The 17,216-nt window shown below is 44.5% G+C and overlaps 2 protein-coding genes across 3 annotated transcripts in view; one reads left to right on the forward strand and one right to left on the reverse strand.

Moving 5' to 3' along the window:
• Positions 1-1,329: 1,329 nt before the first annotated feature.
• iPLA2-VIA (calcium-independent phospholipase A2 VIA) lies at positions 1,330-4,856 on the forward strand. The gene is made up of 3 exons (XM_031980624.2): positions 1,330-2,060; positions 2,146-2,236; positions 2,336-4,856. Exons 1-3 carry the CDS (start codon positions 1,840-1,842, stop codon positions 4,406-4,408), a joined length of 2,385 nt encoding a protein of 794 aa, XP_031836484.1. The 5' UTR covers positions 1,330-1,839; the 3' UTR covers positions 4,409-4,856.
• Positions 4,857-4,996: 140 nt separating this feature from the next.
• The window catches only part of LOC116428551 (uncharacterized), a 31,904-nt gene continuing 19,684 nt past the window's right edge, over positions 4,997-17,216 (reverse strand). Inside the window, exons 3-6 of one of the 2 annotated variants that reach the window (XM_031980318.2) lie at positions 14,472-15,457; positions 9,311-9,488; positions 9,149-9,236; positions 4,997-7,401 (exon numbers count right to left, since the gene is read on the reverse strand). In XM_031980318.2, the coding sequence (XP_031836178.1) occupies positions 6,799-7,401; positions 9,149-9,236; positions 9,311-9,488; positions 14,472-14,583 (981 nt within the window). In that variant the 5' untranslated portion in view covers positions 14,584-15,457 and the 3' untranslated portion in view covers positions 4,997-6,798. Of the gene's footprint in view, positions 7,402-9,148; positions 9,237-9,310; positions 9,489-10,887; positions 11,301-14,471; positions 15,458-17,216 lie in introns of those variants that run through there. The other variant, XM_031980328.2, reaches the window with a different exon arrangement.

Genomic DNA, 17,216 nt, shown 5'->3' on the forward strand with positions numbered 1-17,216 from the left:
GGTATCAGTTTCAGTTGCATTTGAGTTGTAGTTAATGAGTAATTAGCGATTCCTAGATGGGTTCGTTGCGTCTATATTGACCGTAATGGGTAAGACAAGGATAGTCATATGGATGCGACAAGGACAGAGAGGGAGCAGTAGTGGCGACACCTATGGGAAAAACTCTCAAACTACTAGCTAAATAGTACCTCACTTTCTGCGCTAGATGGCGCAACCATTGTTCTATATCTATCCCTCTCGCACCTATATATTTCTCTTTGTCTTACTCATTGATCCCCATACAGACACAACGAACCCATCCAGGAATCCGCTAATTACTCATTAACTACAACTCAAATGCAACTGAAACTGATACCAGAATGTTGCTAGAGGTCCATACTAATTTCCTCGATCGTAAAAGAGAACAAATTATCTCTACCAACGAAGAAAATTAATAATTTATGCAACACCCATCAAAAAATTCTACATCACTTTTGTGCATCGTCTCGAGAAATAATTAACAAACAATTAACACGGCACAAAATCATATCCAAAACGATAACAGAACCTAGGGGAAGGTTCATTCTACGATCTGCAATCGCAAATGTCAATGATTCATTCCTGAAAGTCGAGATATTAATGAATCCTTCATCGACTTCGCTCCCCGTTCCGGCGGCCATCGTCTGTCCTTGTCTATCTCCCGCCAAACAATAAGGCTGTCCTTGTTGGATACCTCCTTGGTCCTGATGCTTCGCACGTACGTACCAGGGACTGATGAGATGCTTTTACCAAGCAGGTGGCACGGGGATAACAATTTCTGTCCTTGTCGCACACTAGCGATATCCTTGTCTTACACATTGCGGGTATAGGGAAAAGCTTCGAAAACGCCCGCCGCTAGATGGCGCCACTGTCGCTCGCTCCCATGATTCTCTATCCTTGTCTTACACATTACAGATATAGAGACTGCCCCTGCGTACTGCAACCCGCCTTACGCAGACGCCAGTCTGTTGCTTTCTGAGTTTTGTTGACTTTAATCTGTCAGCATCATGATAATGTTTATTAGGGTAATGATAATTCTATTTATATTATAATATATAAGTGTTTTTATTTTCAGAAACATGTTACAAATAAGTATTTCCAATCCTTATTTCAACAATACAATTTTTAGAGCCTGTACAAGTGTAAAAATTGTCCTTCCATGAAACATTTTTTATTTTGTTGTTTTATGCAGTTTGCAATAATACATTAGGACATTTTTTATAGTGGGGGTATATCAGAATTGGGGATGGGAAAAAAAAATTCAATGCGTAGTCGGTTCGGCTTAAGTTGTGTTATTTCTAACCAGTTTGAGCGTTTTGCCACGGAGGACACTGTCATCGAGGATAGAGTTTTCTGAAGCAAGTGATTCTTGCCGTTATTCGTATAGTCGTTTATGAGCGTAGCGGTAGACTTTATAGAGTACGTGCTCTTTTCATGTCTAACATAAATATTAATAACATCATTTTCCACCGGAACTGATTCATGCAGAATCTGTGTGATCTCTAAAGAATGAATAATTAGAATTTTGTAATCACGCAAATTTATGTATTTGCAATAAAGGCATGGAGCTGTTGTCGCTAGTATCTTCTGAAGTTTGTTTATTATGAAAGTGACACTACTTTTGTGTCGATTCTGCTGCGAGGTTGTTAACTAGACACCTATTTATTTATTTTTTGCAACGCTGACACGATCGTAACAGCTTTTCTGAGAAATGATGAATCAAGATTTATATAATGTATTGATTCAGTAAGACCGTCTCTTCAGTCGATTAAAAGTTATTCTAGTAGTTGCGTCTCGCGGTTAACCTAAAAATTCTCTGCGATGACTTGGTTGGGAACAATCGCTAGTAATGTTCTTCGAAATATTGTGAGTTCGGATATACCATCGAATATAGTACAAGAAGTAAAGCCAGAACATTATGGCAATCGACATATTCTCTGTCGCGAGGACAGCATTGTGCTTTATAGTCTGGGAAATAAAAATGAGAAGTATGACATTGTTCTCCACAGACCTTGCACAGAGACATTGCATCAGGCGTTCAGGTATTATTAATGTACTTTACATAAGCTGGTTCTTTACTTGACAGAAGTATGCAGAGTTTTGCATTTATTAAAATAATGCTTTCAGCTTATACCGGTCAGAAGACAGAGCACAAGCTGAGCAACATTTTATTATATACAAAGACAAGATTCCAGTGTTGATCCAAATTTGTCGAGAGGTGATTAAATTCTATAATCTATACACAGCAGAACTAAGAAGATTAATTATTAAAAATCCACATAATGACTTTAACTGATTAATAATATTCTCTGTACAGCTCTGCAATGTGCACAAGATACAAAAGCTATGCGATACTTTAGTGGAGCACCCTACTTGGACACTGGCTCACCTAGCAGCTCATTTCGCATTGTACAATGCATTTACCTATGCAGCGGTGAACAGCCAGTTAAACAGTGGAGACATAAAGACTGGAGTGTCTCCACTGCAAGTTGCAGTACAGACCAATAACCTGCGCACAGTACAAATGCTGATAGAAGCGAAAAGTTCTCTAGAACACCTAGACCACAATGCGAACACAGTGTACCATTACGCAGCCACCTCTACGAAAGAAATAATATTAGCTCTGGGTGGGCATCTTCCTTCTAGTTTGAACAGCCGCAACAGCGACGGCCACACACCAATACACGTCGCCTGTTTGAACAACAAACCCGAGTGCGTGAAGGCGCTTCTCCTGATTGGCGCGGACGTGAACATCCCAGCGTCCGAGGGCCAGCCTTCTAGTCCCGGATACGTAGGCGATCTCCTCCACAGTAAACCGAACGTTCTCCACGCCGAGGACATGAAGTTCGGCGGCACGCCGCTGCACTGGTCGCAGAGCAGGGAAGTGATCAACGCGCTGATCGAGACAAACTGCGACATCGACGCTCTGAACTTCGACGGGCGGACGGCACTGCACATAATGGCGATGAGAAAACGTCTTCCTTGCGTGGTGGCTCTCTTGAGCCACATGGCTTCCGTGAATATTGCCGACAAGGACGGCAACACGCCATTGCACTTGGCAGTGTCCGAGGGCACGTCGGCGATAGTCCAGACTCTGATAGGTTTCGGCGCCGACATCGACGCTAGGAATTGGAAATGGGAAACGCCACGGCATCGAGTGAACATCGACAGCAACGAGGGCCAGAAGATCTTGTACATCCTGCACGCGGTGGGAGCTCAACGCTGTCTAGCCGACATGACAGGCTGCAGCATAGGCTGCAAGCACGACGAGAATTTCTACGGCATCGCCCCTCCAGAACCACCGACAGCCGTTCCACGGACGGTTCTGGATCAAATGCTCCACATCAACGGCATGGACAAGATGGCGACGCAGGGGAAGAAGCAAATCGAAGGTGGCCGATTGTTGTGCCTCGACGGCGGAGGGATTCGTGGGCTAGTCCTCGTGCAGACTCTCTTAGAGATCGAGTCCGTTCTCCAGCGGCCCATCGTGGAGCATTTTGATTGGATCGCCGGTACCTCGACTGGAGGCATACTGGCTCTAGGCCTAGCCACTGGCAAGTCTCTGCGAGAGTGCCAGGCGCTGTACTTCCGCATCAAAGAGGAAGCCTTCGTCGGCACGCGTCCCTACAACAGCGAATGTCTGGAGAAGGTGTTGAAGGACAGTTTAGGAGCGACAGCGGTCATGGCGGACATCAAGAAGCCGAAGGTGATGATCACTGGAGTCCTGGCGGACAAGAAGCCTGTGGATCTACATTTATTCCGGAACTACGATTCGCCGAGTGCGCTGTTGAAGGTTAAAGAGGGTTCAACGTCTTTCACCCCTGCGTCTCCAACTGAACAATTGATGTGGCACGCTGCTCGCGCTACTGGCGCGGCGCCGTCGTATTTCCGGGCGTTCGGAAAGTTCCTGGATGGTGGCCTAATAGCGAACAATCCGACTTTGGACGCCATGACCGAGATTCACGAGTACAATCTAGCTTTAAGCGCGATGGGCCGCGAAGAAGCAGCTGTTCCACTGTCGCTGGTCGTGTCGCTCGGCACAGGGCTGGTCCCTGCTAGCCCGTTGAAGGATATAGACATCTTTGTACCTGAAAGTCTGTGGGACACCGCTAAGATCGCCATGGGTATATCAGTCCTGGCGGAACTGCTGGTGGACCAGGCAACCGCCTGCGACGGCAGAGTCGTGGACCGTGCGAGGAACTGGTGCTCCATGATCGGAGTACCTTATTACAGGTTCAACCCCCAACTCTCGCAGGACATCGCCATGGACGAGAAGAGCGACGAAGTACTCGCGGAAATGATATGGAGCGCTAAAGCGTTTATGCATGCGAACAGGGATCAAATAAAAGAATTAGCTGCTGTAATAAACCGCGACGTTCGCAATGTTTAAATGCGTTTCTGTACCTTCTGAATCGATCACGCGGGACAACCGGACGGTTTCGTTTGATTCGCATCGCACACGTCGCCGCTGACACGATTGCACCGCACTCGATTCAGTTGATACATCCACATAGATCATCGATCGTTTCTCCGTAGATGCTTTAAGTCTTAATTACGCTTACCTCCGAGTCTTCTCTTTTTGTTTCGCGACTGCGCACAACTCATTCTTAGCCGAATTCTATTATTCTTTTCCATACTCGCGTAACCCCGTTTAGGAGTGGAAGAGAATAGTTGGGTTGTTGATATTAATGGTGATTAATGAATTATACCGCGTGATTACTGTTCGTAGATGGAAGCGTGCGATACGGTTGATTGGATTATTTAATTATCTGTTTGTTTATTAATTGCAAAGTTTTACGCCAAATAATAAATAGCAAAGGAAGAAAAAGAAACACGAAGCAATCTAACGAATCTATCCGAGTCCCCCACACTCTCATTTCTACGATCACCTGGAGGGTCATTAAACGGTTCATCGTCGCGGAACGGGGATCGGCAAGGTCAACGGTTTAAATAAAAACGTTCCGAGCAGTGAATCAATGACGAGACAGTTGCCAATTTGCTGTCGGTTAAACTTAGATAGTTCTGTCGTGAACCAAAACTATTTCCTTTTGAGTCTGCCAATGTACGTAGGTAAGTATAAACGTGTATCGACACATTTGTTTAAACGGACTACTTCAGTCATCAGGACTTACTTCACTGTCGGACGCAGCTACCGTTCGGTAGGTATCATTTGACAATAAACGTACCTTTAACACGTTCACAGCCATGAGAATTTCGAGCGTTTTGTTGTAATCAGAATTATTTCTTTATAATGAAGGCTAATAGTGTTTGAAGTAATTATTGTTTTGGTATTATAGTATTTGTATTGCATTATTTAGCTTCTTGTGTTACTAAATATTTCGATTCAATGTCAATTTTATTGCCATTGTTTTCAAGCAATTTAGAGCGCAATATCAATTACTAATATTTCGATTCAATATCAATTTTCTCGCAATTGTTTTCAAGCAATTTGGAAACTCGGTCATCGATGGCAGTCAACGTGTAAGGTGAAACGCAGATACCCCATACACGCTAAAAACATGGCGATGCAGCATCGCGACAAGCGATGGGTTTGAGTCTCGAAGTTCCATGACACATGTTGCACTCAAACAAAAATTCTAATAGCCTCAAACCTATCGTCTCGTGCGATGCCTGTATCGTCGCATGCTTCAGCGAGTATAAGCCAATTAATCAGTTGTGAAACCAGTTAATCTGTTATGAAACAGAAGTAAACAAGTCAGTCGATAAATTGTTCTCATCGTAAACAGAAACTGAGAGAAATAAAACAACGTGAAAATGAGGAAACTGATTAACACGTTCCGTGCCACGGAAATTTCGGTCATGTTTTGTTTATGAACCATACTGATTTTTTCAATAAAATATTCAAGTTTCTAGTAATTTTTATATATTCCCATATTCTTCCTTTATATTTCCAGTGCTTTTTTCTAACATTCGCTACCGGCGTTACATATTTGACAATCTTATATTTCACATAAACCAAACGAAACTGATCTTCCACATATTATTCGAAGCCATAAGCAACAGCATTATATCTAGAAACTCAAACTTACCCCAGTTTCATTTTCCGATACTTAGATTTGTTTCGAATAAAATACAATCGAGATCGCGTAAACACCGGTAGCGAACGTGTTAACCTTTTGCACTCGAGAGGCGCCTTTCAGTCGCCATTTGAGCCACTGAGCAAAATGACAAAATCTAAGATTCAATGTTAAATTTTCTATAATGTATCTTCACGTGGAACACCAAAATGAAATAGTTCTATCACTTAATCTATACAAGGTATTTCTTTGCGTAGTTGCAAAAAATATCATTAATACTTCATCAGAGAATAATGAATATTTCTCAAGAAAAATATTCTCGAGTGCGAAGGGTTAAACATTTCCCACAAAAATTTTTATATACCATATATGATACACATAGAACGTGTTAACACTTAAGCGACCTAAAAAGAACTATAAATTGAACTCATTCAGTGAATTTGGTTAGAAACTGTTTTGTAAAAACAAGAACCGTATTTCATGAATTGCAAATAATCCCGCTTCAAAACTTACTAAATAACAAAAGAAAAGATAAACAGAATAAAAGGCAACACGTTGCTAAGTGAAAAGTGGGAGATCTCCCCATTCGGTTGGCTAAGTGTTAAAACAACATAGAAATGAAAATCCGAAAGAAAACGACCCAAAGGATTAGAATTTTCGAACAAACCTACATACGTTTAGTGTCAAAAACCGTTCTCCTTGGATTCGGGCAGTTCCGCGCGCAAACGGGTTTCCGCGGGATCTACCGAGGACCCATGTAGTAAGGGGGCTGCGTCATGGACGCAGAAATGTACGGGTAAAACGAGTGGGTGGAGACGGGCTGCGTTTGGTAGTCGTTCTCCTCGTGCATCGCGTATCCCTCGGGCGCGGAGTAATACTGGCTGTGCACGCACGCGTACGATTTGCTGGGACTCGTCACGTCCGCGGGATACTTGAGCGTTTCCGGGTACTTGGGCAGATCGTAGGGCTTCGCTTGCAGATCCGAGTACTTCGGCATCGTCTCGTGGTACTTCGCCGCGGATACCTCGTGATACTTGACGGCGTCGTAGCATTTCGCGTCCGTGTAGCTCTTCGCGTTGGTCTCGTACGGTTTGTTCTCGTGATCGACGGGATACTTGGTCGCGTCGCTGGGCCAAGATGACCTGGAGAGGTCGTAGGTGGCTTTGCTCTCGTGGTAGGTTGGTCTGTCGTACGTTTTCAGGCTGGTGTCCGGGTACAGGCGGGGATACGTGCAGTCGGAGGAGCTCGTCGAGTCCAGCGAGGTGCCTGGCGAGGATAGAGGACCACGGTGCATCACGATACCCATTTGCTCCTCTGGCTTCGGTTTCCTGCGGCGTGGCTGGTACTGGAAATCATTTCATTTAATCAGATTCCTTTCTGGCTTTCGGGAGAGAGCCGTGTTCACTAGGAATTTTTTCCCAACGTTTCGCCAGCGTTGCAGCTGGCTTTATCAGGGAGCTAAAGGCATACTGATACTGATGTGTGTCGAGGAAGAGTCTCTTTAACCTTCTATGGGCCGAATTTTTGTTCATGATTATAACAAAATCTATGCAGTGTAAAATTAATAAATATCTACATATGAATATGAATTAACAATGTATTCAATAGTTTCAATAATTCTATCAGACGAATATATTTTATAACTTTCAAGTTACAATGATGTTATACTTTCACGCCTGAGCGTATAAAAGTTTAAGTTAACTGATTACTTAATTTTATTCACCACTTTGAGTGCAAAATGAAATATAAATCAACAAGATGCTACATATTGATATGACTTCAAAGTTACATGGGCCTATAGAGGGTTAAATAGGTACTTTGTTCATGTTCTGAATCGATGGTCACCAATTATTTTAATTGGTCAGCTGAACAATTGAAAAAAATTCCTAGTGGACACGGCTCTCTCCCGAAAGCCAGAAATGAATCTAACAATCCAGGCCGTGAAAGCATCAAAATTTTCATTTAATCGTAATAGGAAGGGAGTTGGCGAACGTGTTTTCCGAGTGATTCGTTCGAGTTTTCGGAGATTAACCCTTTCAACTCTGTAGGCTCCAATATTGCACCAGTTATAACATCAAATATTTTAATGAATCAAAGAAACTACCCTAAAATTATTAGATTTTCCACGCATCCAAATTTTGTACTGAAAAGGAAAATAAAAGATCGAAAGAATGTTATAGCATTTTTCATTTTCACTAGAGATACCATAAAAATTAGTTACAGTTGCTGATAAATAACAAAACTATCTGGAGTGCCTTATCCTATAACGAGTTAGACTCGTGGAGATTTTCATGATTCAACAAATATATGTGTTAGTTCATTTGAATTCGAAGTAAATATTATTCCCCTGTAATCAACTATTATACTTAACACTAGAACTACCGTACCAGTCAAAATGACTGGTTTCGGTTCTTTTGTTTAGCAATTATTCATATCTTCGAAGCATTGAATATTCAAAATGATTTGGAAATTAATAGGTTCATTTCAGTACTACAATGAATGCCTATTAATCGTATTAAATGCTCGGTAGTTCTAGTGTTAAAAGGAAATATAGGCATAACGTATGCTTAGAATTTTTCTCTTTTTCCAATGAATTATTAACGACAAAGTAGTATCGACCAGAGTTGAGAAATATATCGTAGGCCAAGGGGTTAATCCTTTGTACTCGAGAGGTGACTCTCAGTTACTGATTTAATGGAAACTTATAAGGTTATATGTAATATTAACCACTTGCTCTATCATTTCGCAATTGCGTTTAGCAGAGGAAAATTTTACGCTTGTTTTATGTCTACGTTTACTTAAAAGCGCTACAATTGATAATGGAAGAATAATATTCAATTCGGAGTTGGAAGAATTAATTAGCATTTATGTTTGTTAAATTCTATTGGAAATCATCTTGAAATTATAGGACAAGGGGTTACGCTTTGTATAATGCATTGACATGCGAAATATTCGAACAAAACGGCTTTGTTTCTTGATTTTCTCATTGATTGGTTTCAATTACCGTCGTATATATTTTACTAAAAAACGTTGAACCTTCGCACTCGAAAATTTCTCAAGGGGTTCAAAGTTAAGGTTTGACGTTCAGTCACCTTGTAATGAGGATGCTGTTTCTTGTGCGCGTTCCTCAGCCTCTCAGCCTCCTCCACGAATGGCTGCTTCTCACGGTCGCTCAGGATTCTGTTGGATTATGTTCAGGTTAACGGAGACTAGAATAAAATGTGTTACGGAGAACAATAGCAGCGAGGTACTACCTCCACAGTTTGCCCAACGATTTCGACAGCTCAGCGTTGTGCAGCTGCGGATGCTGATCCGCTAGTCTACGCCTCGCAGCCTGCGCCCAGACCATGAACGCGTTCATCGGACGTTTCACGTGGGCACTCCTCCGACCTCCAGCTCGCGATGTTACCGGAAGCAACGTCCAATCGTAACCTGACAAATAGGCGAATAAATAAGAATTGCTTTAATCCTTTGCGGAGGATTCTTCGAAATATACAAAGCCTTCGACGTATGAAGCTAAATTGTATATCAATTGCTTAATTAAAAAGAGAAAACCACGTGCTGATCTCTTGCTGTTCGACTAATTAGATCATTTGTCCACGACTTAGTCTTCCAAATCTAAACTTTTCATCTCACCGAAATGACATCCGTCCGCAAAGGGTTAACCAGTGAACTGTGGAATTTACTTGGAGAAACCTCTGGTTCTACACAATGAAATCGAAAAATAGAGCGTGTACTTGTCGAACGCAGGACGAATGCACGTAGAGTACATTTTAACACTAGAACTACCGAGCATTTAATCCGATTAATATACAATTCCTATAAAAATTGTAGCAATAGATTATTTTCCTGATGTCTATTTTTAACGCCTTGTCTTGCAATAACGCGTGCGACTCGTGAACCTTTTAAATAGGATTTAACAAATCTAAACATTGCTCAATTCTTTTGAATTCAAGTGAAATATTATTCTTCCGTTATTAATTATTATATTGTACAGCAAACGTAGATATAAAATGCACATAGAATTCTTCTCTTTTCCCAATAAATTATTAATGGTGAAGTAGTTGTATCATAGGTGAAAAATGAATCATAGAGCAAGGAGTTGAGACAATCAAACAGCTGACAAATACAAAATAATATTTATTTATTATTTAAATATTATTTTGTATCTGTCAGCTGTTTGATCGTCTCAACTCCTTGCTCTATGATTCATTTTTCACCTATGATACAACTACTTCACCATTAATAATTTATTGGGAATTAAATTATTTATTATTTAATTTAATTTGACTCGCTGTTAAAATCTAACCATCGTGATTCTTCTTCGTCAAATGCTCCAGAAGGGAAAATAGAAACCGAGAATGCTGTTTCGCCCATCACGTCAGCCTATCGCCGCGCGGAATGGAATCATAGAGAAATAGCAGATAAACGGACACCTGTATCCTTCGATAGAAAACGACAATAAACCTCCCGTTCCTTCACACCTTCAACGCTAGGTTCACGAACATTTATCCTACAGTTTATTCCATGGTTCCCAAAAGATTCGTGAACCAAGATTCTCCAAAGTACACAAAACTTGTTACACCTGAAGCTAAATTATCCATCGAATGTTTAACCCCGTGACGTACTATTTATTTTCGCTACTAAGCTCGTGTAGCATTTTACTATCGGCAATTTAGAAGAAAAGTAGCAAAATTTTCCATCCAATGAACAACATTGATCATGAGTCTCACTCGTCATTGTACAGCAAGGAGTTAAACAATAGAAGAAAAGGAAACTACACACTGATCTCTTGGTGTCCAAGTAATTAAGTCATTTGTTCACCACTTACTATTCCAAATACGAACAGAGGGTTAATTAAAGGCTAATCTGATCGATCGAAACCGACGTGAATCGAACGATTACACATTATCAATGAAATCAGACTGACTTTCATAAACCCAGCGTTAAACCTCGCTCCTCCAACGTTCCACGAGTGAAAAGATCAGCGTTCCTCCAGCACGGGTGGTCCTTATCGACGGATCGTAGACGCGCATCGGGAGACTAATTATTATTGCCGACTTCCTCCCTATCTCCGCCGCGAGGCGGATCGTACGAGTCGCGAAACCGTTCCGTTCGCGGAAGATCCACGGCGGCGCGACTCAATTTATCACTGGTACGCGGCTCGACTGATCGATCGCTTCCTCCTCGAAATATTCGACTCGCCTGGGATCGTCGCGCGAGCAAAAAGCCCATCGCCGCGGATAATGTGTTCCGTCGTGGGAAACGAGTGCGCGGCCGCGTCCAGCAATAAAGCTAGTCCTCCTGAAAACGAACACGTTACGGCGTGTAACGCGTATAAATCTATTTTATGTGCGTCGCTCACAAAAATCCCCGGGGTTTCCGAGCTTGGCGACAAAAAAACGAGGAAAACGAGAAAGAGGGAAAGAGTGAGGAAGAGAAAAGGGATAGGAGAGGGGGGGGGGGGATGACGAGAAGGAAAGGACAAGGAAGTGTTGCGTGGAGCTGGAGCGCTGGTCTCGAAGTGTGCGTACGTCTCTGCTTCTAATTGTCGCATCGGTGATCGTTAAGAAGGAGGGAAGAACGGTGCACGTGGGTCGAAATGTCACCAGGAGCGTACTCCGGCGAGGACCCGGAGGATTCCGGTAGGAGCTAATTACCATAGGGACACGGTCCAACGACGCGGCCCCTCTGTCGGCTCCTTTAACGGCCGCTGGAGGTCCTCGCCGATACCGACCAGAATATTTTCCGTGGAAACGCGGAAGGACTCGCACCCTAAAAAGCGACGGGAATAGAAAAAGTTTCGCGCGAAAGGCACGCGAGACAGGGGGACGTTTCGTGGTACGGCAGAAAGTGGAAGGCTCCTTCGAGCAAAAACAGGGTGTGAACTTCGATAGGTCGAATGGTTATTTCGAGAATGAACTCGTTGAAGCAATTCGTATGATTGCAAATCGAATAATCGAGCTTGACCGTTTCGATCGTGAATTGTTTTCTACGTCCACTTGAATGTGATTGACTTGATTGTGATCATTTGATAAGGAGGTCGATGCTGTTGTTAATTAATCTATGGTTGTGATGATACGAGGACGTTTAGACATTACAATTTACCGAATTTAGATACTTTATTTAGTATGTCATACGAGGACGATAGGGTTGAAGCGATCGTTTAACACTAGAACTACCGGTTTAGTACGATTAATGTCTTCCGTATAAAAATTGTAATAATAGATTGCTTTCAGTGTCTTCAGACATTCATTATTGCATCAAGCGAAGCTATTATCAGAATCACTTGTAATATTCAACGTCTCGGAAATATCAATAATTACGAAATAATCTAACCGAGATCAGTCATTCTCACTGGTAGTTCTAGCGTTTAAGAATCTAGATCACTATATATTACCAGAATCATTCGGAATATTCAACGCCTCGGAAATATCAATAATTACGAAACAAGCTAACCGAAATCAGTCATTCTCACTGGTAGTTCTATCGTTTAAGATTCTAGATCACTCGCCGGTGAACGAACGAACGAACGAACGAGTTTCGCTGTTGTTCCGAAAGTGCTCTATTCTCGTTGGGTTGCGATACTTCGATCCCTTGAACTTGTAGAAAGTCTCGGGAGGACCCGAGCCAGCGAAGCACACGAAAGATACGCGCTAACTACGAATTGATTAATCAGCGTAGATGGGATCGGGTCGGCCGAGAACTCTGATACTTTTACGCGGCGTGAATGGCTGCTCAGGGAAGATCGGGACCACGGCACACAATAAGGGGTTGTGGCCCGCTGAATGAACCGGTGTGTCTCGGCATCTCGCTCGTCAATGCCGACCTGTCGTCGACTCTTGCTACATTAACTCCTTTACAAAACCGCCCGTTGCCGGGGACTGTCTCGTTAACGAGGAGGCGCGTGTTCAACGCATCGACACCTTTTCCGTGGTCGATGAACGGCCTGGTCCCGCCACGTGCCAACCCCATCGATCTTTATCGTCTCCCCTCTGATTGTTCTCCGCCCGATACCCGAGCGCGCATATAAAATCGTTAACGATCAACGGCCGCGATTGTCGTCGTCGCATTCCGCGCGAACGTTCTCGTTAGCCGAAACGGAAGGCGAGCGAACGTCGCAAAGATCTTCGAATCTTTTCGACGGTTGAAGATGTCTATCTCTGGTCGCCGCTAGAGGGAAAGAGGCGGACAGTCGGAGAGAGAGTTTGAGCACGGTGTGTCGTCGTAAATCACGCCCAGCTCCCATTGCCCTCTTGGCTCCACCTTCCGCCATACTTCGCTAGGTACCCAACCGAGCCGATGTCTCGGATTTAATTTCGTACTAGCATAATTAGCGTCGGTGGCAAGCGTTCAGCGGTCTCGCTCTGCTCGCAGCACCTGACGCCGTTCGAATCTTCCTCGAAATCGTCTTTCCTGTGGCCCCGCTCTATCTTCCTCTCAACGTTCCGCGCCGCGTTTCCTTCCATCCGTACCCCCGGGGTATCGCGAGGATAAATCTGAGAACGCATAAGCCACCGGAGCCGGCTTTCAGCGCCAATTAAAGTGTCCCCTCTAAACGACCCGATGAAGACACCCGCCTCGCTTCCTCGAGCAAACGAGACCGCGGCAACCGAAAAAGATGCTGCTCCGGTTTATGAGCCGTGCACACCGACCAGTTTTGCTCTATCGACGATAGACTTTCGTTGTTCGAGAGGGGGTCGAGGGATTCGATGTCTCGTGCGCTTCCGAGAAATATTTGATTCGAGCGAGCTTATATTGGTAGAGGATAGGGATCGAGAGATAGAGATAAACGCAGGCAACGAAGCTAATGAAGCTGTCCACGCGAGATTCATCGCGGTTCAAACGATATTGATAGCTTTGGTCTCCATTGTATTTCTGATTTCTTTTAGAGTCAGTTTCAAAGAAGCCTCGTGAAAAAATGGTAAATATTTCCAGTAAGAAGCTTGAGTACAACAGGTTAACCCTTAGCAGTTCTATGTCGAGTCGGACTCGACATTTATTTGTAGTATCACAATTGTACCATTTAAAGGTAACATTTCAATGACTCCCAAATATTCTTGAATAAATAGAGCGTCATGTTAAGCTGTAATTGAATAAACTAACGTCGATGTGAACCTCAAAGTGAGAAACCAAGGGCACTTCGGATCGCAAAGGGTTAAAGTTACCATCGATAGTCTACGAACCTCGATCTCGCGTCGCTCTTGGGAATATCGGTGATTAAGGTTCGAAAATCGATAAACGATTCTACTGTTAATAGAATACTAATACCTTCGATTGTATTAGAACATTCCTTCATTGATCATTCGATAAAGAACAAAAGATACAAAACATACAGAAAATCGTGCAACAAAGATTCACTCAGTATCAACTACCACAAAGAACAAATCAATTACAATAGACTAATAATCAAACCTTGCAGCAACTTGCCCACGACATCGTCCAACGAGCTGCCGCATGGCTCGCTCGAGGGCCCGGCCTTCGTCTCCGTCGCCGACGACACTCCGTTATCATGGTGGGCCTCCATCTCTTCGAATCTCGTGGTCGATCACTTATCAGCGGTCCTCCGCATTCGCGACGCGGACGATGGGATTCCTCTGTCAGGCCTCGGTAGATTATTATCTCTCCGAGAATCGGGGGCGAGGAAACGAATTTCGCCGAAGCGCGGGTTTATCGGTGGCTCGTTTTATCGCGGACTCGTCCAATCCTCACGTGGACCGTGGAGCGCGCATCGTAAAGAACCGGGCCGAAGGGAAGAGGTCGATAATTAATCCCAGGGGGTTATCGGTCCCGGATAATTTATCGATGGCCCGAACCCTCTGGCTGTCTCGATATACGCGGTATCGGCGTCGCATCGGCTTCCGTCACTCCGTCGACGCGTCTGCTCGCCGTTATCGGGACACCGATAACGATCTTTCGCGAGCCGGATCCTCTGGCCACTCAGTCCTCGGTGTACAACCCGGAAATCGTCGCCGGGCGATCCGTCATTCACACCGGTGAATACCCGATCGGACGACTGGCGAACAATACGATCGACGGACTCCGATCCGGAGAGATCCGCCCGAGGCGCACCGTTCCGAGGAGAGAAGACGCGGCGTGCGCGGATCAAGGAGACTCCGATGGCTGACTGACTGACTGACTAGAGAAGAAACACGGACGCGGATCCCCTGTGTCGCTGTGGAGGTTCGTTCAGGGACCAGGCACACAGGTTGGTCCACGAAAGCGGCAGAAACGGCGAGCACACGTCTGGCACACGCACCAAACGTTGGATGGTAGATCGCGGAGGCGGTTCCGTGGACCACCTCTGTCCCTGGTGGGGAGCCACCTAGGATCTTCTTCCTTTTCTGCCTCTTGCTCGGCCCGCTTTCTCGCATCCTTCGCGCGATCCTCGCCGATCGCCTCTAACATCGTTACGAACATTCTTCCCTTCCGATTATTCGCTTGGGGTTAATTGAATGATGTCATTTGGGGGATCGACAGAGTAATTTATTACTTTAGAGAGTAGGAGATATTGTGTTAAGGGAATCTTGAGAATCGGATAGAAGAGGAAACAATTCTACCGTGTCTATTATTAATTAAGAGTATCTCTGTTAGGCTTGCTAGTTTCTAGCGATCGATCGATCCCGAGGAATGCTAAGTGAACGCGATTAGATTATCGTCGGAATCGTCGCGGAAAAAGCAAAGGGCCGAGTCACCGGTGACCGTGACGCCGAGGATTCTCCGCTTGTTCCCGGCCAGCTTTATAATTAGATCGACAGTCGCGCGATTTTGCGCGTTCGACGACATCGCCGGGGGCCGAGGCGGGACGGGGGATCGAGCGTCGCGCACACCGGAGAAACAGGCGCAACAAGAATCGTCGCGGGAGCATAAATCCAAGGGCGGTGCGCGCATGTCGGTGGAGGGCTGACTTTCCGCCGCGGCTGCACACGGACCCCGCGGGTTGACAGTCCCGGTCTTTCTGCCGAGCCTAATTATACAACGAATTTAATGAATGAGCGAGCTAGCAAAGACAGTGGCCCATACATGAGCGTATATAAACCACGGTCAATGCCGTGTGGCGGCTTTTGTGCGAGATCAAAGCGGGTAGCCATCTCGCTCGCACTTTACAGGATTAACTCGCCGCCCGATGGCGAGCGTAAAACGCGAGCCCTCTCCGCCTCTCGGAAACGCTCGAGACACTTACTTAGACGGATTACGAATCGCGGACGTTTTTATCCTGGTGTCGACGAGTCTATCCGCGGAGACGCGCGGTTTCAAAACCTATTCGCGTGAATCGCTGGCGCGTTAAGGTCCGAAAACTATCAGCTGTCGATACGTTTTCAAATCGAACGTTCGATTAGCTAATGCACTTGTTCACGCTGTAATCTATCTTCGTTCGAAAGTAATCAAAGTGTATTCACTCGGAAGGTGACTCACCACTAGATTTTACACATGAGAACTATGAGATCTGATGTTTAACGCTGAACTTTGTATAATGCCTTGATACGTGAAATATTGGAATAAAATAGCTTCTTCATTGTACTCGTGATTTCCCTTTGAGTCAGTTTCAAAGAAGTCTTCGCCTCGTGAAAAATGTTAAACATTTCTAGTGAGAAACTTCCGAGTGCAACATTTTAAAGGTACCATCGATACGAATCTCGATCTCGCGTCGCTCTTGGGAATATCGGTGATTATGGTTCAAAAATCGATAAACGATTCTACTGTTAATAGAATGCTAATAGATACCTTCGATTGTATTCAAACGTTCGTTCATTGATCATTCGATAGATGATGAATCTAAAGAAAATCGTGCGACAAAGATTCACCTAATATCAAATACTGCAAAAATCAAATCAATTATAATAAAGACTAATGAATAACGAACGCGCGTTAATCGATGAACACTAGTCAACCAGCATTTCATCCCTGCGATCGCAATTGCCAGCCACGCGCCGTTAACCCGCGAGTATTCCGCATTCAAAGGGTTAACGAGCGAGCGGAGCCATCATCACGCGTCAACGACGACTGACATTCTCCCAAACGCGCGGATTCCACGCTCGAAAATAAAACCGCGCTCGGTCTGAAACGCTCCCCGTCCGTTTTAGCGAATCCCCGGGCCGGTCCCGAACATTGTTGCGTCGATTCCCGAGTCCCGCTGATCTCCGATCCCGTTTACCGAGC

The sequence above is a fragment of the Nomia melanderi genome, chromosome 14 (assembly GCF_051020985.1).
Source record: "Nomia melanderi isolate GNS246 chromosome 14, iyNomMela1, whole genome shotgun sequence".
Lineage (NCBI taxonomy): Eukaryota > Metazoa > Arthropoda > Insecta > Hymenoptera > Halictidae > Nomia > Nomia melanderi.